Raw genomic sequence first — 25,528 nt, forward strand, 5'->3', positions numbered from 1 at the left:
CACTAGAGGTGTTACTAAGCAGCAATGTAACTGCCTTTTTGTGGAAAAGGCAGTGTTTACACTGAAAAGCCTGCAGGGACAGGCTATAGACACCAGAACAACTACATCAAGCTATAGTGGTTCTGGTGACTATAGTGTCCCTTTAAGAATTGCACTCTCGTTGAATATTACTGGCTCCTAACTGCTTTAGCTGGCTCCTATATTCCAAACAAATCTGTCAAGCCCTGATATAGTTAGATCACATGTTTGTAATAATCTGAATCCATGTCCATCGCCTGCTGGTTATATGGCTTATAGATTTGTGCACATTATGTGGTGCTGCAAATATCCTGCCACTCAGAGACGACCAATCGGTAAATGTACTTCGAATTAATACCTGTGACATTAATAAAAGGATGGATAAAATACTCCTAACCATGTGGTCCCTCAGCTCACAGATTCACTGGGGGCAAATACTAATTTCTCAGCTACCCCCAATGTTACTTTCCCTAAGCTGTGTATCAATAACGTTCAAGCTTTATAACAAATTAAAGCTCTGAGTAACCAAGAAACGCAGCAAGAGTTAAAACACACCAAAAACCTTACATCTGGAATATACTGATAAAAATGATAAATATTTGTATCCATAGATGTCAACACAACGTTGCTCAATCATCATATTACATGATGGCGTTTCAACAGCCGTTCACAGGGAGTGAAGGTGGAAACGTCTTACCTTCCAGAAGATCTCGAGCCAGGCCCGGCTCCGCCCCGGTTGAACGAATGAAATCTGATAGGATGACGTCCATGTCCCCGTGTCATGTGAGCATTAATTCCATTTGGGACAGGTGACAACCGGGGCAACCTAGATCAAAGCTTAGTCTTTAATCTACCATTGAGACGAAACACGCAGGTTCAGCTTATGGCCTATTCAAAAGTCAAGGCCGTGTTCTAAGAAAATGCTGCTTCCGTTCAGAGGAGAGGAAGGAGGACATTTAAGAAAAAGCATCCAGATCTCAAGAAGACAATTTCAGATATAAACAAACCCCACCGCTAAAGGGTTCATAACTGCTTCTTGTAAAGAGACAGCTCTGGTTTCCTTTTGTTGATTTCCCACAAAGCATGTTCTCTCTGTCTATGGCCACTCCTCTCATTTCACAAGCAAAAGGGTGACATTGTTTAAACTCCTACAGGTACAAGGCTTTTACAGAGCAAGTCGTCCACACGCCTACCCATCCTTCCCCTCTATCCCCCCACATTGGAAGATTAGGGGCAAAGCACGCGGACAATCAAACAGTGTTTATGTATACAAATTAAATGTGCAAATAGCTTAAACCGTCTGATACAATTCTTCTGAGCTCAATACATCCAATCTTTGGTACTTTTTGCATACAATGAGAACAATGAATAAATTAAAAGTCACTTGGTTAAATAACAGAAACCACTTTGCAGGAAACAATGGTGATAATTACCATGATCAAAGGAGCACTCCACACAGGGGTTCATAACCAATTTCCTTTTTAATGTTTTATCTATAGTAGAACCTATATAATATATGTACATTCAAAAAAATCAATCGGAAATTGACTGCAAATCCTCATGTCTTCCAGCAGTGAGACAAGACCAGGAAGTAGCTGCCACCTATCAGCCAATCCCAGCCTTGCTTTCCTTTTTTGAGAGAGACCGGCCAAATGTTTGACTCCCTTTTGGGGTGAGAGATGAGGTACATTGATCAGATTCTACATCAAGTACCATAAAGCAGGCAACCCATTCACCGGCTAACGGAAGTGCTCTGGCATGGAAGACAATGCCAGAGACATGAAACCAGGTCAGCGTTCCAGGGCACAAAGAGTCTTTGTGTTATCCTGTGCTTTAATAAAGTGAAAGTAAAACTTCCAACCAAGCACAGATTAAATAGGTTAGAATGTTAAAGGGACATTACAGGCACAATGTGATTTATTATATATATATAAATATATATTGCATTCATTATTTTTACAAAGATCACCGTTTAATAGCTATATCCCCAATAAAAGCATGCATACATTTTGGGATGCACCGAAATGAAAATTCTGGGCCGAAACTGAAAATTCAGGACTTTTTAAAAACGATATATTACACAGTGTATGATGCCATGTAGTGTTATATTGCTTATCCTCACACACACAGACACTAGATATTACACAGTATGTTATATTTACTGTGTGATATATAATTTTTAGTAAAAATAAATATACTGTGTAAAGTATATTATCTAAAATACAATATACTATGTAATATATAATATATAGAAATAATAGATTTAATATACTGTGTAAAGTATATCTAATATATAACATACTATGTAATGTATAGTAATACATATAATATACAGCAATATAATATACTGTGTAAAGTATAATATCTAATATATAGTAATAATACATGTATACTGTGAGTATATACTATATAGCAATAATAAATATAATTTACTGTGTAATGTATAATATCTAATATACTATGCAATACATCGTAATAATACATATATACTGTGAGTATAGAATATATAGCAATAATAAATATACTGTGTGATATATAATCTATAGTAATAATAAATATAATTTACTGTGTAATGTATAATACCTAATATACTATGTAATATATAGCAATATATTTACTATATATTACATACCATATTAGATATTATACATTACATAGTATAGTATATGTATTACTATACATTATATAATAAATATACTATACTGTGCAATATATAATATACTTCATTGTGTATTATTGCACGGTATAGTATATTATATATTACACAGTATACTATATTTATTACTATATATTACACAGTGTATGATGCCATGTAGTATATACACTATACAATAAAGCTCAGCTTGTCCCCAGGCTGGGGGGGGGACCCCTGTACTTCCAGGATGGCAGCCCCCTGAATGCTGATTTCCGGTTCAGTTATCAAGCCAAGCGGCCCGCCAGACTGCTCTCCCACCACACTCCCCCTGTAGAATTAGCTAAACCTGTAATGTGTAAAACAAGAGACTTAATGACTATATAATTGCTGCAATCATACAATCCTTAAATTAATCTCTGCAGACTTAATTAAAAACTCTGTAAACCAGCTCGGCGCTCTCCTTTCCAGTCATCAGATACATTCTGCCCAGTGCTAAATACATTGTATATTTAAAAAAACGTCTGTCACTTCCTCCCGACATCCAATGCTACAGGGGACCGATCACGCTCTTAAAGGGCTGCCGCGCCTGACCGGCCAGTGTTCAGCAATAATACCCATCGGGGGGCCATTAATGCATGGGCCACCCGATTGACAAATAGCAGCGAAACCTCAATTGTTTTTCTCTCTGAACCCAAACATAAATTGGGAAACGCTGCCATAGATGGGTACAGAATTTACATTTAAAACAGGACAGAGTGCTAGAGGTCAAGGCCACCCACCTCCAGTTATTGGGCAAGCTCTGACTATATGCATTTATAGCATAAGACATTAAATTGGTATCTTATTATATATAGTATATAATGTAATACCATTTTTAATGGACTCATAGAATATTGGTACAACAAGCTTTTGGGGGATCCTCCTTTTCTCAGCGCTTTAGACTTGTAAAGGGAGACTCTCCCAAAAGCTTGCCATTTCAACACATTCTAATAGTCCAATAAAATAGGTATTACAACATACTATTTTACACCTTGTCTAATACGGCTAAAATGTCTACTCCTGTATTTCTAGCAGGCACACATGTACATCAGAATTGGTAGCGGGAGCGCAGGTGATAAAGACACAGATTGCACGGCCCACACCCAGTGGTGCTGTTGGCATGTACACAGCTTCTCGGCCAACTCCCTCACACAGAGGAATGCCAGGGCCTGCAAAATGATCACATCGCAGACGACTAGAGCCACGGGCAGGCTGCGTCGACCCGTGCCTTCTACAACGTGTATACTGAATGGGCCCACGAAATAAAACAAAAACAGCCTGTTCTTCTCACAGCTACAGGACCACATGATGGCTATTGTTCTAGACGAGACCATATGTCCTCAATAAACTATTTACAAAGGCCAGCCGTGGCGTCTCAGGGTACCTCAACGTTCTCTGTTAAGTTTATTTTAATAAATATAAAGTTATTGCGAATATAGACTCAGTGACAGTTTTGTTTTTTTACAAGTGCTTTCCTTTCTATCTGATATCGTAATCACGTTGTGTGTGCCTGCAAGCTCTCTAACAAGCATAGCCTGCACTGATTTTGCAGCTTTTCTCACAGACAGAATTCACGTATAAATCAAAAAGTCAACAGGGAATCCTTATAGAACACAGTACGGGTTAGACTAAAGGCTAACAAATAGCCCACATATACAGGAACTGGTACCACATAATTAGCAGCCAGAGTGCATACGAGTGAGAAAAAACAAATACGCACAAAGGATCTATTGGAGAGGAGTTAGGACGCTGGTATACAGAAGCTCAGACTGAGCAGCAATATGGGACTGGACTGAGCATTATAAAGCTGGGTGAAGCTTTTCCCATTAGTATACAGAGACTCTCAGAAAATCTTTACAGAGAGGGAGTCCTTATCACAGACTGGTGTCAGTAAAATGGACCCCAGGGCTTGCAGGGAATATTTCTGGAATGTGCTTGTGTATCAGAAGAGTAAGATAAAGGCTTCATGAGTTAAGTTAAGCAGGAGTAACTAACAAACAGTATAATAGACACGGTCACTGTTTGGAAAATATTCACAAACCCTGGAGAACTTTTTATCTGGAGGGGCTTGGATTGGAGTGCACGGCAAGCAGTCGCATGGCGTGAGAGCTCCGGTGCAATAGAGCCTACAGACACATTTACACTGCGGCACTTCGGGAATTGGTATTCCTACCCAGGGAACCCGTGGCACTTTCTAAATCAGGTCTTGCCAATTCCCAGACACCAGGTCGACATGGTGACTAGAAATTTGGCCCTACACCCAAGGATTTGTAAGCCCTTTAGCCAAGACGGCAACTGAGGGGAAAACATTGGAGCCAGCATGGAGGCGACACATGAGGGAGCAGTAATCTTCCTTCAGTTTCCCTCTGCCTCTTCCACTCGCAAGTTTTGCCGCAGCTGGTACCGCTTCCACGATCTTTATTATCTCAGTTAAGTCAATGCTTTCCTATAGGAAAAATATTGTGCATGCACAGCAAAACACAGCGCTGGCCAATCAGCATCTCTTAATAGATATGCATTAAATCAATGCACCTCCATGGGGGAGAGCATGGAGATGCTGAAGGTAGATGCTGCATTGTGCAGCACTGACCCAGGATCTTTTAGTGGACGTCTGAATGACTATCACTATAGCGGTTACTAGGCAGCAATGTAAACACCGCTTTTTTTTCTGAAAAGGCAGTGTTTACATTGAAAATCCTGCGGGGACAGGCTGTAGACACCAAAACAACTACATTAAACTAGAATGCTTCTAGTGACTAGAGTGTCCCTTGAAGAATTGCATTCTTCTAGTTGGAAAAAAAAAACCTGGCTCCTAGATTACAAATAAATTAGTCAAGCCTTGTTCTAAAAATCAAAAGGCTGCGGTCGCCACTAAAATACAAGCATCAGCCGAAACAGGGAAGGACCGAATATGACAAGATGGCGAATACACAACACCCCCACCTCTCGGCTCAGACACATCCCCTTGGGGTGTAGGGCCGATTCAGGACGAGAGGTACAAGTCCTGTTGGCGGATGCCCTGTTGGCGGATGTGGTTTGCTGCAGAGTTAGGAGTGCGTTTAGGGAGGTGGGGCACCGCACCAGAATGGCAACAAGTGGGAGTGCCATGCGGAGACACATGATCGGAGCGATGCCCAGGCAACACGTGCAGGTTCACAGGTTTAGTCTAGAACGATTTTATTGTATACAACGGTTGTAGGGCAGTTTATTTACAGCACTCCGTAAAAGATATAGCGATCTTACCTAAACATGATGCCCTCTACAACATACACCCCGTGACGGGCTATTCAATTTAACAGAAATAGCTAACTGTGAACGATAGTAACATTAACTAACACTTAAGGCGGACATGCTTGGGAATGTAAAACATGCAAAGGGACAAACGAGGGCCCGTACACCAACAGCCTAATACCAAGCCTAAACTAAACTTATAACTATGAGGAGATGTCCCACAAAATTAGAGGGACAGGGAAGGCACTGTTATAAAATCTGGGAGCAGTGACGACAATACCCACAAGCGTAAAAATGTCCTGGGTTAGCTTATTCCCTATAGTAAATAGAGGGAGCAGATTAAAGGGCAGGCCCAGGTGACCAACTAGTGCACTATTACAATTAATAGAGCTGAATTTAACCCCATATCAATGTGCAAAACCAAATATTCCTTATTGTGAAGCTAAAATGACTTGTTTTATTCTGCCCTGACCCCTACCCCCATTTCTGTATACAAGTAAAAATAAAATACAATTCTGGAAAAATTATTTTATCTGATACCATGGGTTCCGTTTGTAAGAGAGGCACACAGAATTGTAACTGGCCCTGCACATCCATTCATTCCACTCGCTGCACACATATTTATCGGGATATTTCACACACGGTTAAGCAGAGTCTGTATTACAAAATGCTGGACCAGATATTGGGAGAATTGGCTAAAAAGAACAAGGGTGGTAAATCCAGCAGGTTCTCTCCATGATTAATTAATTGCTTGCCTTTCTAGCAACATGAACTCTTCGTAACGCAGACAGCGCTTTTCATGTGTCGCACAACAGCCAGAGCCAAATACGGCCGATCTGGCAAAGCGCCCTCCGAGAGCCGACAGCTTGTCCAAGCGACGCTTTGCAACCTTCCACCCAACCTGAAAGTTGGACATTTGTTTATAGAAAGAAAACCACTCCATATTTTAGACGCTGCGCAAAACATTAAAGGAACAGTGGTTTAGCAGCAGCTCATATTCAGCACACAGGATGGAGACGTATTAATTTTTCTCGCTTGTAACCTCACTTATTGGCATGACATGGCGGATTCTCTGCTAATCTTTATTAGAATAGACACAGCTCGTTAATAATTAGTAAACACAGTTCACTGAATGAGTCACAGCAGCCAGTATGATCTTCTTTCCAGCACAGGGCCGGCGTCCTAGAGAAACCGCAGGGCAGCTAAATCGGCTTAGCCTTGGAGTGGCCAGGACTGGCTTTCTCTCAGCAGATGGCAGACTGCTCGGTCACAATAAATGGGCACACTAGAATGGCTGCATCCCTGACACACAGATGTTCTTAACACGTTCTTCCCAGAAAAACAAGCTACAGGTCACGTTAGGAGACAGGCCTGGCCAGGACTAGGGGGGGAAATTCAGGCGGCTTGATACATTTTTCTATAAAAGCAGCTGGAGGGCTGAAAGTAAATTGCTACTCACGTCTGTCCCTAGATAAACAGCACTGTTTGTCTAGCACTTTACTGGCTGTGCTATATTAACCACACTTTATTATTTTTCAAAGTGTGTAATGACAGCACACTTTACATTCTCTGCTCTTCACGGAGCTGATGATATTTTTCCTAATCACGCATTAAACTGCAGGCTCACTAAATGAGTGCCTCGAATAGCAGGCGGGTGGAAGGGGATGCATACACAATATCTGTGAATAATGCCGATTACTGACAAGAACAATCAGTACATATAAAGAACACATGACTACTGGTATCTGATCCTCTTGGCCTGCTCTGTAAATCAATATATTATTTATTATACACACTGCCCTGGAAGGGTAGCCTCTAGCGGGTAACATCACTCCTATTACTGGCAGCCAGCCAGAGGGAAGGTATAGAACCTGGTGAAGCAGGTGATGACACAATTAGATAAGCCTCTAAGATATATACTACTAGATGTTAAGATGCCCTCTACACTGCACAGTCACCCAAATCCTGGGTACAATTCCCAAAGGCAAAGATTTCCAGGTTCTCAACCGCATGGAATTCACCAACTCCTCCTCTACACGATGAGATCAGCTCCCAAGTATGTCTCTAATCATTGGAAAACACACCGCAAAGTCTCCAACACCAGGGTTTTTACATGATACTTGAACACACAAACTCGTGAGAGAAGCAGGTATCATTATTATTATATGATTTATATAGCGCCAACAAATGCCACAGCGCTTTACACTGGGTGGACAAACAGACATGTAGTTGTAACAAGACAGGTTGGACACACAGGAACAGAGGGGTTGAGGGCCCTGCTCAATGAGTTTACATGCTAGAGGGATGGGGTAATGTGACACAAAAAGGTAAGGATAGTATTAGACTAGTGACAGTTGCAAGAGAGGAATCAGTCACAGCTATTAACAGTTTAATTTATACGCTTTTATGAAGAAGTGGGTTTTTAACGATTTTTTGAAGGAGTGGAGACTGGGTGAGCATCTAACGGAGGAGGGAAGCGAGTTCCACAGGAATGGTGCAGCCCTCGAGAAAAATTTGAAAGCGAGCATCAGAGGTGGGAGTACGGACAGAAGATAGACGTAAGTCTTCAGCAGATCGTAAGGGCCTAGACGGGACATACTTGTGTATTAGGAAGGATAGATAGGTGGGAGCAGCATTATGTAGAGATTTGAAAGCAAGAACCAGAATTTAAATTGAGTCCTATATCTTATAGGAAGCCAATGTAGGGACTGAGAGAAGGGTGAGGCATGCGTGGTGCACAGAAATCTTACCGTTAGAACCATATACTTAATAAATGGAGGGAAAATGCTTAATACTTAATAGGTCAATAGTCCAGTTACTGACCACTACATTTCCCATTGTCCTCAAAGTAAGCATAGGTCATTTCCACACATGTCCATACACAGGAACACACACACCCATACACAGGCAGGAAGACATACACGGGTACACACACCCATACACAGGCAGGAAGACATACACGGGTACACACACCCATACACAGACAGGAAGACATACACGGGTACACACACCCATACACAGACAGGAAGACATACACGGGTACACACACCCATACACAGACAGGAAGACATACACGGGTACACACACAGACAGGAAGACATACACGGGTACACACACAGACAGGAAGACATACACGGGTACACACACAGACAGGAAGACATACACGGGTACACACACCCATACACAGGCAGGAAGACATACACGGGTACACACACCCATACACAGGCAGGAAGACATACACGGGTACACACACCCATACACAGACAGGAAGACATACATGGGTACACACACCCATCCACAGACAGGAAGACATACACGGGTACACACACCCATACACAGACAGGAAGACATACACGGGTACACACACCCATACAGAGACAGGAAGACATACACGGGTACACACACAGACAGGAAGACATACACGGGTACACACACAGACAGGAAGACATACACGGGTACACACACAGACAGGAAGACATACACGGGTACACACACCCATACACAGACAGGAAGACATACACGGGTACACACACCCATACACAGACAGGAAGACATACACGGGTACACACACCCATACACAGACAGGAAGACATACACGGGTACACACACCCATACACAGACAGGAAGACATACACGGGTACACACACCCATACACAGACAGGAAGACATACACGGGTACACACACCCATACACAGACAGGAAGACATACACGGGTACACACACCCATACACAGACAGGAAGACATACACGGGTACACACACCCATACACAGACAGGAAGACATACACGGGTACACACACCCATACACAGACAGGAAGACATACACGGGTACACACACCCATACACAGACAGGAAGACATACACGGGTACACACACCCATACACAGACAGGAAGACATACACGGGTACACACACCCATACACAGACAGGAAGACATACACGGGTACACACACCCATACACAGACAGGAAGACATACACGGGTACACACACAGACAGGAAGACATACACGGGTACACACACAGACAGGAAGACATACACGGGTACACACACCCATACACAGACAGGAAGACATACACGGGTACACACACCCATACACAGACAGGAAGACATACACGGGTACACACACCCATACACAGACAGGAAGACATACACGGGTACACACACCCATACACAGACAGGAAGACATACATGGGTACACACACCCATACACAGACAGGAAGACATACATGGGTACACACACCCATACACAGACAGGAAGACATACACGGGTACACACACCCATACACAGACAGGAAGACATACACGGGTACACACACCCATACACAGACAGGAAGACATACACGGGTACACACACCCATACACAGACAGGAAGACATACACGGGTACACACACCCATACACAGACAGGAAGACATACACGGGTACACACACCCATACACAGACAGGAAGACATACACGGGTACACACACAGACAGGAAGACATACACGGGTACACACACCCATACACAGACAGGAAGACATACACGGGTACACACACAGACAGGAAGACATACACGGGTACACACACCCATACACAGACAGGAAGACATACATGGGTACACACACCCATACACAGACAGGAAGACATACATGGGTACACACACCCATACACAGACAGGAAGACATACATGGGTACACACACCCATACACAGACAGGAAGACATACATGGGTACACACACCCATACACAGACAGGAAGACATACACGGGTACACACACCCATACACAGACAGGAAGACATACACGGGTACACACACCCATACACAGACAGGAAGACATACACGGGTACACACACCCATACACAGACAGGAAGACATACACGGGTACACACACCCATACACAGACAGGAAGACATACACGGGTACACACACCCATACACAGACAGGAAAGACATACACGGGTACACACACCCATACACAGACAGGAAGACATACACGGGTACACACACCCATACACAGACAGGAAGACATACATGGGTACACACACCCATACACAGACAGGAAGACATACATGGGTACACACACCCATACACAGACAGGAAGACATACACGGGTACACACACCCATACACAGACAGGAAGACATACACGGGTACACACACCCATACACAGACAGGAAGACATACACGGGTACACACACCCATACACAGACAGGAAGACATACATGGGTACACACACCCATACACAGACAGGAAGACATACATGGGTACACACACCCATACACAGACAGGAAGACATACACGGGTACACACACACAGACAGGATTACACACAACCATACACCGGTACGCTCACCCCCATACACAGACACCCTCCATACACAGACACACCCATCCCCCCCCCATACAAAGACAGGATTACGTACAACCATACACAGAATGGAAGAGACACATCCCCATACACCGGTACACACACCCACATACACAGAATGGAAGAGACACAACCATACACCGGTACGCACACCAACATACACAGAATGGAAGAGACACAACCATACACCGGTAACACACACACACACATACACAAAATGGAAGAGACACATCCCCATACATGGGTACGCACACCTCATACTCTGAATGGATGACATCCCCCCATTACACAGGTATACCCCCTCCCCCCCATACACAGACGGGAAGACATACACCGGTACACACACTCACACAATGGAAGAGACACCCCCCCATACACAGACAGGACGACACGCAACGATACACTGGTACTCACACCCACATACACAGAAGGAAAGACCGGATCTGCTGCAGTAACCTCAGTGTGCTATGGCTGCAATACATATTTTCACTAAACCTTATTGACTAGACCAAGGAAAAAACACAGCATTATTATATAAATAGTGATTTATAAATAGCTTTTTGGGATGTGTCATGTTCATTACCCACACTTTGCTCAGTGACACCAGCCTGTGTTGAGGAGAGAAATTCTATTTTGATTTAGCAGAGACAGGAAATTATATATATATATATTACAAATGAATAAAATAGCTGCTAAAGGAAGTTCCACGCGTGGGCTGATCTGATAGTCAGCCGCCAGCATCGTGTTGTATGTAGGAGACGGATTGGAGTAAAATTTAAACTGCGTTGGTTAAAACAGATCAGTCGTCTAACATTAGAGATAAGAGGGTTTTAACATACCAGCAATTAAAGAAGCTCTTTCTGTACGTATGGAAATGTATACTTCCAAATGGCTGACTTTTCATTTTGTATTAGACTTGGAGGGTTTCGCTTATTCTGATATGACAGACCTCCAGTGAAAATGCCTTTAATGCAAATTAACTCGCATTCCCAGAATCCTACTCACATCACCATCTTATACAAACCCTTACAGTAACCCCTTACTGGGATGGATGTTGCCAGGTTTATGTATTTTACAGCTTGCCTGGGTGATCTGTGACCACTTTGGTGGTCTCCGCACTCTCCTGGGGTCAAGCCTTTATGTTTGCTGCAGGTTTGGGGAAAATGGATCTCTTCCAGGTTACAAATCATACATACAGCCGAAGGTTCAGGAGCAAGTATGAATTACTACTAGCCCTACAAAAAGATGTTCTCCAACTAGCACTGTGTCATTCTGGTGTGGATAAACTTTGCTGTGAACACAGCCCTGCAGTCACTTCCACTCCAAGAGACTGGGCTCTCCACTGTGCCATACATTGTTTAACAGAACTGATAAATACAAAGGCAACAATAAATAAATAATATGCAGAACGTTAGAAACCAATAGCTAGTAAATCAAAGACTGAGATACTTTACAAAACCAGAAAACGTTGGACAAGCAAGACGTTACCAGCGACACAGTCTATCCGTTGCCTCTCACAATACGCAGGCACTATGAATTTGAGCTGTACCCTGCGGCATGGATTGTAATGCGGAGCATGTACACAGAATTGCACAAAGTCCACAATTAATTTGGCTGATTAGATCACCCAGATGGGTGCCAGGAAGTGAATGACTACCCGTATCTCCACGCTGGCCGGAGATCAGCGTTCAGTTGGGCCACACTTTGTACTATTTTCACAGGAGAACGAGACTGATGTAATACCAGTGTAAGCCAGGGTGACCAAACACAGAGCTGTGACCAGAGGATGCAAGATGTACTCTGACCGGAATAAAACTCAAAAGGGCAGTAAACAGAGAAACACCACTGCTTATTTTACTGGTGATATCAAAAACACGATGTCGTAATCCCACATTCCCAAGCAGAGATATAAAGCATTCACAGCCCACAAAACCAAATTATTTTTTTGTGTGTCTACCAGCAGTAAAGTTCTTTCATACGTTCCTGCCAACACGCCAAATATCATTCCATTGGGGAGTTCGATTAATTCAGTAAGAGACAACACAGCTTCAGGCAGAGGATGGCTGTCTCCTTCTTAAGGGGGTCATCCAAACGTAAAGTAAAAGAGAGTGAAATGACTTAAACAGAGGTGCCACACCACCATGAAGGAAAAGTTCAGTTCAGCCAAACCACTTTTTTTTCCAAAAAAATGTAATTTAGTTCCTGTACTCAAACACTCTTTTGACACTTCGGCTCGCCCAAATATCATCAATGGAAAACATTTGGGAAAACAATTCAGATAAACACAAGGGCACATAAATATTACCTATATCTTGCATGAGTGCTTTTTCCCTCCATTTGGTTCACAGATTAAGTGATACAAAAATAACCAAAAGAAGGAAAAAGAACAGAAAAAAACCCCATACAAAGTATATTTAAAATATATATTTATACAATATAAAGATTCTCTCCGGTTCTTCCTTTCCCCCTCTACTGCTCACTTGATCTGTAATTAAAATAAATCCATATTTAGTGGCTGTCCCCTTGCCAATTATCTTCATTTTTTTTTGTTGCCACGGACAGAACTCGGGATCCCAAAGCTAACGGAGACATGCTCACCCATTACGCTAATTTTTTGGTCACTTATTTGTCTATATGGGACTTCAGAGATACGGAATCCGACCAAACCTCCAATTGTCTGAAATTTGGCAGAACCTAATTCACAAGGTAACCCTTGGCAGACAGAGAACAAGATGAAACAAGATGAAACATTGAACTAACTGCTTTCATTATTAAGATAAGGACGTCAACGTATGTGGTTATGTGACAACACAAGGATCTAAGTCATCACAGAGGGTAAGGGAACATCACGGATTGTACACATCTATTCTAAAATTCATCGAATTGCATTATATAGACACGTCAAATTCTTCCAAATCAGTGTTCACCCGTATAATGCTTGGGATTTGTATCTGCTTTTAGAGACACGCTAGCTCTTAGAAATGGGGCCCTGAATCAAGAGAAAGGTGGCGTTTACAGCAGAGGGCACAGGCCCACAGGACTTCTTAAAAGGACACATCAGGCACTAGATTCAAAATGTAGTCTGGGTTAAAATCAGTTCGGATGGGTCTCTCTTAGTTAAAAAAAGCCCAAACTTGTTTTCCTAAAGTAATTCCCTTTGGGCTCCAATAATACAGCTGTATGTAAAGTCTATACATAGCTCTGCATTTATACTACACCAGTTAGTCTGTATCTGGAAAGCCAAGGGTGTACCAAGATGGGTTTGGTAACTTCTTGGCACGGCAAAAATTCAGACCAAATGCAGCAAAGTATGGGGATATGCAGCGATTGGGAGAAAATTAAATATTAGCAAATTCCTATGTATTTTTGTTTAATAATTTCTATATTTAATGGTCTAGGAGACCAGCGCCACGTGGGAAAAAGGAGAGTAAAAAACACCTTTCCAATGCTATTGGAGGGGGAACGGTCACCGAACACACACATATACTCACCCCTCTCACACACACAAACACACGAGCAGAGCAAGAAGGTCACAGCTCCCTCAGCCATCCGTCTCTAATTTTGGCCGGCCACCTCGGGGCTGAATGGCCTGGGATTTCTCAAGCCTATTTATGCATTATGCCTATCACCTCTGCTTTAAACAGAAAAGTAGATGTAAATATAATGCAATATCCCGAGCATTTAGAATATTGCCTCATTTTGCACCTGCATATAAAACCTTTTCATAATGATCCCAGATAGAGAGAATCACTGCCAGAATAACTCCCCTGTCTGACCTGTCCAGACACTGAGTCACGGCTAAGCTAGCTCCCAACATATGAAGTCATTGATTTCAGAATAACACAAGAAACATAGCGTCATTAGGGATGACTAAAAATAAAAAATGTTTTTAAAAAGTGTAATATATATTACATCCACCATGTGTACTGTGGCGGCCGCCCAGGAGTGATGGGAGTGAGCGCAGGACTTCTCTTTTTGTATTTGTATTCACTGTTTGTATCACACAGCTTTGTTACAATGCCGCCGCCCATCCCATGTGTTCCCTATTAAGGGTTAATAAGTATATAGGGGTGTATATAAAAAATACCCCTCTCTGTCTCAGAGATCTTTGCCAGAAGCTCAAGGAAGCAGGCTGAAGGGTCAGTGTTAAGACCCGCTTAGGGGGGTCTGCCTTGACGTTGGCAGGTGGGCATTCCCTCCAATGGCCATTGGAGTAACTAAATGACCTCCATTTGTCTAAATATACATAGGGATTAAGGAGAAAGCGCAGGTAACTTTTTCTTTGGTTTTTAAACAATCAGCTGATCATGCTGTAAAGGTTTGTCAACTGGTGCAGGACTCAAGGGAGAGCAGACAAGGAGTATAAACATAAGCTTAAAACAATTTCTAAACAATGCAAACATATTACTGACAGCTGTTTATAAGGCAGTGATTAATGTTCCTTGCTGGGTCAGGTCCGTTTAAATCAATGCTTTAGTAAGGTATAGAGACCTGCTTAGATTAGACAACACGTCCAAGGGTTTATATTTAAAACATGGGAATGCTGTCAGTTTAGATAAGGCGTTTATTACACAACACAGAGCAGAGTTCACTTGATCTCATCAAGTAGCAGCAGAGGTGGATGGGTAGCCCAAAGCACCAAGCCTTTGTAAATACAGTAAATTAGAGGTTCGGTATGTGCAATAATGTACAGTCTGTTCTAGGATACCCCGGAGCTGCCAGGTGGCCCCATGGGGCCTCGCATGTTTACTGACAGGAGAAAGATGTCCTATGTTTGCCAGTGTGAAGGGGCCACTGAGGCCCTTTTTGCCAAAGTCTTTAGTGATATTATTTGGTAAATGTCAAGGCTTGCTCAGTGATATATTGTGATTGGGTGGCAAACCCAGATTTTGCTATACTTAACGATTATGGTGCACTTCCTTGGCCTTCCTTCTAAGTTCTCATTAATCACAGGGACTAAATATAGACTTTTTTTGTTGATATAGTTTTGTTGATAAAATTGGGGTGGGTCCTTGTGGGATAGATGGCATAGGCTTGGGGACCCTGGAACACCCGTGAAGGACATCGTTTCACACACAACAACTGTTGCACTATTTTGTCACAACCTTTCCATTGAGGTTATCACAAAGTTACTACATGTCCCCTTTTACCATGAAATTGGCTCAGTTTTGCAGCTAGCCTTGTAGCAAGTATGTGCAAGAAATGCAATCCTAATTAATAGCAACTAATATAAAATAAATAAATAAAAATAAATTAAATAACCTACAGCAAAACGGTTTTGGAGAACAATTTAAATATCCCTGTGGCATTTACTATTTAATGTAAATCTCAGCTGTGAATGGTTTGAAGGCTTTAAACCAGACACACAATTTAATATACACTTAAATAAAAGAAAAATCATTTTCTTCGGTCCCACTGAACGGCTTATGGGTGTGTTTCCATCTCATGCCAAGCAATTAATTACAGATTCCTTTAAAAACACAAGTAGGTGCCCGGCCCCCAACACTAAGACCCAAGGCATATTAATACACTGTGATCATGCTACCAGGCTAGATCAGGCACTGTGGGAGACATCGCTGCTGCTTCAGGCCCAACCATGCAACATTTCCTCAAATTCTATCAAATAAGCGTCTTTATAAAACGCTAGGACAGCAAGTGATGACGACTGCACAGCAAGTGATAAATAAAAATAACTGCTACTGTTGTAATTCTACAAATCATTTCGCTGTAACCGTACAGAGCTGTGCCTCTCTATAGTCATTGTCACACAGACAGCAATGATGGCTAGTACCAAGATTAGCCAACACTGGCATAGCACAATGTCTTGTAATGTAGATCAGACCTGGCAAACCCAAGCCTTATTGATGAGGTTAGTCTGAATTGTGCCAGAGAGAGACATGGCACATCCAGAAACATGTGGAGTAGGAGGACAGTGAGCTACAGAGGAGACGTTGACCCTAATGCACACTGTATGGGTTACAAAGAAAGAAAGCTACAGTTTATATGTATGCAGTTATTCAGGAGTTTATTTGCTCCTATTGATTCCCCATATATAAAATATTTATCGGGATTCCCAAATGAGGTGCTTGCCCTTTACGCCTTTTGTTTATAGAATAGAAAAATCCTTCAACTTGTGAATGTGCCTTTTTTTCCCCCTAAGCAACTACTTGTGTTTTGTGTATGAAAATGGAGAATAGTGGAGGAAAACTCACAAAAGAGAAAATAAATTAAATACTGAATATGTTGGTGCCCTACAGAAAAGGCAGAAAAACCTGCAATAATGTATAAAGGTTGGAGTAATAGTGTTACATATTCAAAAAAACTGGAGTGAAAGCAAATTGCAACCATTTTATTATAGAACTGCCTCACAATTTACTTAAAGGGACACTCCAAACCCTCAAGCAATTAAGTGTGCTCAGATTATTTAGGGGCTAACAGAATGCCCCCTTTCTGAGTTGGTAAAAGAGAAAGGTAGCAAGTTGCCCTCTCACACCGTTACTATTAGAAGCATTGACAGCAGTGAAGAATGTTTTTTCCACTTTGACTAATTTGGCATAAAACAGGACATCCTGACCATGCTGACTGAGATTGCCATTTGGGCACACTGATGCGGCTTTGGTCTGGATAAGATCTAACATGTGAAATCTTAATTTAACGGGGGTCTGAAACTGAAGTTGTTCTGGAGGTGAGCAAAACGTTATAAGCATGGTTCACACATACACTAAATGGGGGACACATTTACAGGCCAAAGGATGCCAAGTTTGACAGCACTACCTGACCATGTCTCCAGGTAGAAGAATGTGAATTTAACCGTACACATTATCAGCCACAGGTAGAGAGATACTGACATGGAGGCAAAAATATTCTCAAAACCCAGACACCTCTCCGTACACAAACAGAGCTTTTTACTAAAGTGGGAATTCCACATTTAAAAGGGACACCACAGTCACCCAAACAACTTTATCTTAATGAAGCAGTGATGTATAGCCCATGCCCCTCGCTGCTTAATTCTCTGCCATTTAAGAGTTAAATCACTTTGTTTATTAAGCAGCCCTAGACACACCTCCCTGCATGTGACTTACACAGCCTTCCTAAACACTTCCTGTAAAGAGTCATCTAATGTTTACACATTATGCCAAATTCTGTGTAATTTAGAAATTCCCATCTCCTGCTCTGTTAATAGCTGATTAATCACACCCAGGAGTCTCCTGCAGGGTCTAAAGTTCAATTTACAGAGCAGGAAATAAACGTAAGTTACATGTGATTGAGCATGCATGTTGTGTCAGTCTCAGCCAGGGAGGTGTGACTAGGGTTGCAGAAACAAAAACAAAAATATTTTAACTTCTAAATGGCAGAGAATTGAGCAGTGAGATGGCAGGGCATGATCTATTCACCAAAACTGCTTCATTAAGTTAAAGTCGTTTTGGTGACTATAGTGTCCCTTTAAGGCCAAAATATCTGAACGGGAAGAAAAGTTGTCTTCTAACATGTATCTGGTTAGAAGATTGCAGGCAATAAAGGCATTAGAGTACGTAGGTGCAGTGTTTCAAAGTGAACCGCTGACCATACAGACTCCAGCACCACAACCACTTCAAATCACTGAAAAGGTTAAAGCGCTTGGAACAACCCTTAAAATATTTTTTTTTTATTTAGCAATTAAGTTCTAATATACAAACAGCACAAATGAACCTCAGTCCTAAAAAAAATGAAGCCTGAATCATTACAATGACAAATCAAACCAGTCATTTAAGCAATCATTAGCATTGTTATACTCTTTGTCTGGATATCCTGTGCACTACACCATCAGAAATTTCAATTACAGGTCACAGTGAAAGTAAAAGTAAAAAGTGTGCTGGTAATCTGACGAGTTTGGATTGCCATTATAACATAAGAACTAATGTTATGTCAGAGAAAAAAAATCATAAATGTTAACTGACAATAAAGGCAAAATAGCCCCCAAACCATAAATGTAAAATTCTCACTTTAATAAATAACTTGTCAGGTTTAGAAAGATTCAACCGGAGCAGGACTCAGCACACTTATTGTAACTGATGATAATGATAACATTTCCAAACACGATTTGTTACAGCTTTTCATGATAGCAGTAACCCTGATATCAACGTCCCATAAAATATTAATATTGTAAAACAACTGTTACAATAAATGTTCTCCATGAACTATAAGAGCCAAAGTTTGTAGGCACAAGGTTTGAAAAACTGGCATTTACAGACACCCAGCTAACCTGCCCACGTCTCGCTGACATCTCATATCGCAGTCTCCCTCACACTGCGAGAGAGTGTATTTAACTCTCCGACACTCTCCCCAAGTCTCACTCCCTACACTCTCTCCTAGTGTCCCTTTCCCAGTCTTTCCCTCCCGATCAATCTATTTCTCCCTGCCTCACTCTCCTCCACACCCTCTTGCTTAGTCTCTCTCCGCTGACCGTCTCGCTCAGTGTCTCTCTATCCCAACCGTCTCCCTTAGTCTCATTCTCCGAGTGTCTGTCTCAGTCACTAATTAACCATGGAGGCCATGCAGTCTCTCTCTCTCTCTCTCAGTATTTACCCCTGGAGGCCATGCAGTCTCTCTCTCTCTCTCTCTCTCTCAGTATTTACCCCTGGAGGCCATGCAGTCTCTCTCTCTCTCAGTATTTACCCCTGGAGGCCATGCAGTCTCTCTCTCTCTCAGTATTTACCCCTGGAGGCCATGCAGAGTCTCTCTCTCTCTCTCTCTCTCTCTCTCAGTATTTACCCCTGGAGGCTATGCAGTCAGTCTCTCTCTCTCTCTCTCTCTCTCAGTATTTACCCCTGGAGGCCATGCAGTCAGTCTCAGTCTCTCTCTCTCTCTCTCTCTCTCTCTCTCTCTCTCTCTCTCTGTATTTACCCCTGGAGGCCATGCAGTCTCTCTCTCTCTCTCTCTCTCTCTCTCAGTATTTACCCCTGGAGGCCATGCAGTCTCTCTCTCTCTCTCTCTCTCTCTCTCTCTCTCTCTCAGTATTTACCCCTGGAGGCCATGCAGTCTCTCTCTCTCTCTCAGTATTTACCCCTGGAGGCCATGCAGTCTCTCTCTCTCTCTCTCTCAGTATTTACCCCTGGAGGCCATGCAGTCTCTCTCTCTCTCTCAGTATTTACCCCTGGAGGCCATGCAGTCTCTCTCTCTCTCTCAGTATTTACCCCTGGAGGCCATGCAGTCTCTCTCTCTCTCTCAGTATTTACCCCTGGAGGCCATGCAGTCAGTCTCTCTCTCTCTCTCTCTCAGTATTTACCCCTGGAGGCCATGCAGTCAGTCTCTCTCTCTCTCTCTCAGTATTTACCCCTGGAGGCCATGCAGTCAGTCAGTCAGTCTCTCTCTCTCTCTCTCTCAGTATTTACCCCTGGAGGCCATGCAGTCTCTCTCTCTCTCTCTCTCTCTCTCAGTATTTACCCCTGGAGGCCATGCAGTCTCTCTCTCTCTCTCTCTCTCTCTCTCAGTATTTACCCCTGGAGGCCATGCAGTCTCTCTCTCTCTCTCTCTCAGTATTTACCCCTGGAGGCCATGCAGTCAGTCTCTCTCTCTCTCTCTCTCAGTATTTACCCCTGGAGGCCATGCAGTCTCTCTCTCTCTCTCTCTCAGTATTTACCCCTGGAGGCCATGCAGTCTCTCTCGCTCTCTCTCTCAGTATTTACCCCTGGAGGCCATGCAGTCAGTCTCTCTCTCTCTCTCTCTCTCTCTCAGTATTTACCCCTGGAGGCCATGCAGTCTCTCTCTCTCAGTATTTACTCCTGGAGGCCATGCAGTCAGTCTCTCTCTCTCTCTCTCTCTCTCTCAGTATTTACCCCTGGAGGCCATGCAGTCTCTCTCTCTCTCTCTCTCTCTCTCAGTATTTACCCCTGGAGGCCATGCAGTCTCTCTCTCTCTCAGTATTTACCCCTGGAGGCCATGCAGTCTCTCTCTCTCTCTCTCTCAGTATTTACCCCTGGAGGCCATGCAGTCTCTCTCTCTCTCTCAGTATTTACCCCTGGAGGCCATGCAGTCTCTCTCTCTCTCTCTCTCAGTATTTACCCCTGGAGGCCATGCAGTCTCTCTCTCTCTCTCTCTCTCTCTCAGTATTTACCCCTGGAGGCCATGCAGTCTCTCTCTCTCTCTCTCAGTATTTACCCCTGGAGGCCATGCAGTCAGTCTCTCTCTCTCTCTCTCTCAGTATTTACCCCTGGAGGCCATGCAGTCAGTCTCTCTCTCTCTCTCTCTCAGTATTTACCCCTGGAGGCCATGCAGTCAGTCTCTCTCTCTCTCTCTCTCTCTCAGTATTTACCCCTGGAGGCCATGCAGTCAGTCAGTCTCTCTCTCTCTCTCTCTCAGTATTTACCCCTGGAGGCCATGCAGTCTCTCTCTCTCTCTCTCTCTCTCTCTCTATTTACCCCTGGAGGCCATGCAGTCTCTCTCTCTCTCTCTCTCTCTCTCTCTCTCTCTCTCTCAGTATTTACCCCTGGAGGCCATGCAGTCTCTCTCTCTCTCTCTCAGTATTTACCCCTGGAGGCCATGCAGTCTCTCTCTCTCTCTCAGTATTTACCCCTGGAGGCCATGCAGTCTCTCTCTCTCTCTCTCTCAGTATTTACCCCAGGAGGCCATGCAGTCTCTCTCTCTCTCTCTCTCTCTCAGTATTTACCCCTGGAGGCCATGCAGTCTCTCTCTCTCTCAGTATTTACCCCTGGAGGCCATGCAGTCTCTCTCTCTCTCTCTCTCTCTCTCAGTATTTACCCCTGGAGGCCATGCAGTCTCTCTCTCTCTCTCAGTATTTACCCCTGGAGGCCATGCAGTCTCTCTCTCTCTCTCAGTATTTACCCCTGGAGGCCATGCAGTCTCTCTCTCTCTCTCAGTATTTACCCCTGGAGGCCATGCAGTCTCTCTCTCTCTCTCTCTCTCAGTATTTACCCCTGGAGGCCATGCAGTCTCTCTCTCTCTCTCTCTCTCAGTATTTACCCCTGGAGGCCATGCAGTCTCTCTCTCTCTCTCTCTCTCTCTCTCAGTATTTACCCCTGGAGGCCATGCAGTCTCTCTCTCTCTCTCAGTATTTACCCCTGGAGGCCATGCAGTCTCTCTCTCTCTCTCTCAGTATTTACCCCTGGAGGCCATGCAGTCTCTCTCTCTCTCTCTCTCTCAGTATTTACCCCTGGAGGCCATGCAGTCTCTCTCTCTCTCTCTCAGTATTTACCCCTGGAGGCCATGCAGTCTCTCTCTCTCTCTCTCTCTCTCTCTCTCAGTATTTACCCCTGGAGGCCATGCAGTCTCTCTCTCTCTCAGTATTTACCCCTGGAGGCCATGCAGTCTCTCTCTCTCTCAGTATTTACCCCTGGAGGCCATGCAGTCTCTCTCTCTCTCTCTCTCTCTCTCAGTATTTACCCCTGGAGGCCATGCAGTCTCTCTCTCAGTATTTACCCCTGGAGGCCATGCAGTCTCTCTCTCTCTCTCTCTCTCTCTCAGTATTTACCCCTGGAGGCCATGCAGTCTCTCTCTCTCTCTCTCTCTCTCTCTCTCTCTCTCTCTCTCAGTATTTACCCCTGGAGGCCATGCAGTCTCTCTCTCTCTCTCTCTCTCTCTCTCTCTCTCTCAGTATTTACCCCTGGAGGCCATGCAGTCTCTCTCTCTCTCTCTCTCTCTCTCTCTCAGTATTTACCCCTGGAGGCCATGCAGTCTCTCTCTCTCTCTCTCTCAGTATTTACCCCTGGAGGCCATGCAGTCTCTCTCTCTCTCAGTATTTACCCCTGGAGGCCATGCAGTCTCTCTCTCTCTCTCTCTCTCTCTCTCAGTATTTACCCCTGGAGGCCATGCAGTCTCTCTCTCTCTCTCTCTCTCAGTATTTACCCCTGGAGGCCATGCAGTCTCTCTCTCTCTCTCTCTCTCAGTATTTACCCCTGGAGGCCATGCAGTCTCTCTCTCTCTCAGTATTTACCCCTGGAGGCCATGCAGTCTCTCTCTCTCTCAGTATTTACCCCTGGAGGCCATGCAGTCTCTCTCTCTCTCAGTATTTACCCCTGGAGGCCATGCAGTCTCTCTCTCTCTCAGTATTTACCCCTGGAGGCCATGCAGTCTCTCTCTCTCTCTCTCTCTCTCTCTCTCTCAGTATTTACCCCTGGAGGCCATGCAGTCTCTCTCTCTCTCTCTCTCAGTATTTACCCCTGGAGGCCATGCAGTCTCTCTCTCTCTCTCAGTATTTACCCCTGGAGGCCATGCAGTCTCTCTCTCTCTCAGTATTTACCCCTGGAGGCCATGCAGTCTCTCTCTCTCAGTATTTACCCCTGGAGGCCATGCAGTCTCTCTCTCTCTCTCTCTCAGTATTTACCCCTGGAGGCCATGCAGTCTCTCTCTCTCTCAGTATTTACCCCTGGAGGCCATGCAGTCTCTCTCTCTCTCTCAGTATTTACCCCTGGAGGCCATGCAGTCTCTCTCTCTCTCTCTCTCAGTATTTACCCCTGGAGGCCATGCAGTCTCTCTCTCTCTCTCTCTCAGTATTTACCCCTGGAGGCCATGCAGTCTCTCTCTCTCTCTCTCTCTCTCTCAGTATTTACCCCTGGAGGCCATGCAGTCTCTCTCTCTCTCTCTCTCTCAGTATTTACCCCTGGAGGCCATGCAGTCTCTCTCTCTCTCAGTATTTACCCCTGGAGGCCATGCAGTCTCTCTCTCTCTCTCTCTCTCAGTATTTACCCCTGGAGGCCATGCAGTCTCTCTCTCTCTCTCTCTCTCAGTATTTACCCCTGGAGGCCATGCAGTCTCTCTCTCTCTCTCTCTCTCAGTATTTACCCCTGGAGGCCATGCAGTCTCTCTCTCTCTCTCAGTATTTACCCCTGGAGGCCATGCAGTCTCTCTCTCTCTCTCTCTCTCTCTCTCTCAGTATTTACCCCTGGAGGCCATGCAGTCTCAGTCAGTCTCTCTCTCTCTCTCTCTCTCTCAGTATCAGTATTTACCCCTGGAGGCCGCCATGTTGTTCCGGTAGGTGTCAGTGTCCGGGCGGTAGGTACTCTCAGTCCAGGCCCAATCCCCGGAGTAAAGTATCCGAGCAGCCAGTGAGCCTCCCGCCCAGCTCCGGCCCGCGGGCCGCACTCATCTCCCGGGGGGGCTGCTCTCCGTGGCCCCCAGTCAGCGGCTCCCCGGGGCCCCGGCTCCCAGCTCTGACCTCGCTCTCCTCAGCTCGATGGCAGGAGTTCAACCCGAGCCAAGTGCTGGCCGCGCGGCATGCCGGGAAACCGAGTCCTGACAGACAGGGGCCGCGCGGCATGCCGGGAAACCGAGTCCTGACAGACAGGGGCCGCGCGGCATGCCGGGAAACCGAGTCCTGACAGACACTGACCGCGCGGCATGCCGGGAAACCGAGTCCTAACAGACAGGGGGCCGCGCGGCATGCCGGGAAACCGAGTCCTGACAGACAGGGGGCCGCGCGGCATGCCGGGAAACCGAGTCCTGACAGACAGGGGGCCGCGCGGCATGCCGGAAAACCGAGTCCTGACAGACAGGGGGCCGCGCGGCATGCCGGGAAACCGAGTCCTGACAGACAGGGGGCCGCGCGGCATGCCGGGAAACCGAGTCCTGACAGACAGGGTGCATGAAGGGAGATGGAGTTCTAGAACAGAAAATATCACTTTTACTCAGCTCAAAGATAAAAACCAATATTTCTGGGCTTTGTAAAACTGAAACATTAATTTGTGATGTAAATAAAAGTAATATTTTGTATTTCCAGCCTGTTCTGGGAGTGTTCTGGGAGTGTTCAGAGTGTGTGTGTGTGTGTGTGTGTGTGTGTGTGTGTGTGTGTGTGTGTGTGTGTGTGTGTGTGTGTGTGTGTGTGTGTGTGTGTGTGTGTGTGTGTGTGTGTGTGTGTGTGTGTGTGTGTGTGTGTGTGTGTGTGTGTGTGTGTGTGTGTGTGTGTGTGTGTGTGTGTGTGTGTGTGTGTGTGTGTGTGTGTGTGTGTGTGTGTGTATTGTAGTTGGCTTGGAGATGTGATGTCATAGCCATGCACCCCTCCGCTAGACCACCATCTCTGTGACAGATGGCTGATCTCAGCCCCCTAAATCCTCTGTTATTACATCACAGCGATTGCCTTTCTCACCCGGTAAACAAAGCCATAACAAACTGACATGTCTCTGATCTAAAACTATTTCCTAAATCACATAGGAAACATATTTTATTTTATCATCGTGTCCTTTCAAACTTTAAATCAATACCTTGGGGTTTATTCACCAAAATACAGAATTGAAAAGCAGATTTAAACATTAAGAATAAAATAACAGCCTT

At 44.4% G+C, this 25,528-nt stretch overlaps 1 protein-coding gene across 1 annotated transcript in view; it reads right to left on the bottom strand.

The window, feature by feature from the left end:
• OTUD7B (OTU deubiquitinase 7B) overlaps positions 1 to 24,435 on the bottom strand; it is a 58,671-nt gene extending 34,236 nt beyond the window's left edge. Inside the window, exon 1 of the mRNA XM_063440437.1 lies at positions 24,208 to 24,435. Within this exon, the coding sequence (XP_063296507.1) occupies positions 24,208 to 24,223 (16 nt within the window). The 5' untranslated portion in view covers positions 24,224 to 24,435. The remainder of the gene's footprint in view (positions 1 to 24,207) is intronic.
• Between the last annotated feature and the right edge of the window lie 1,093 nt (positions 24,436 to 25,528).

Source organism: Pelobates fuscus, chromosome 13, assembly GCF_036172605.1.
Source record: "Pelobates fuscus isolate aPelFus1 chromosome 13, aPelFus1.pri, whole genome shotgun sequence".
NCBI lineage: Eukaryota > Metazoa > Chordata > Amphibia > Anura > Pelobatidae > Pelobates > Pelobates fuscus.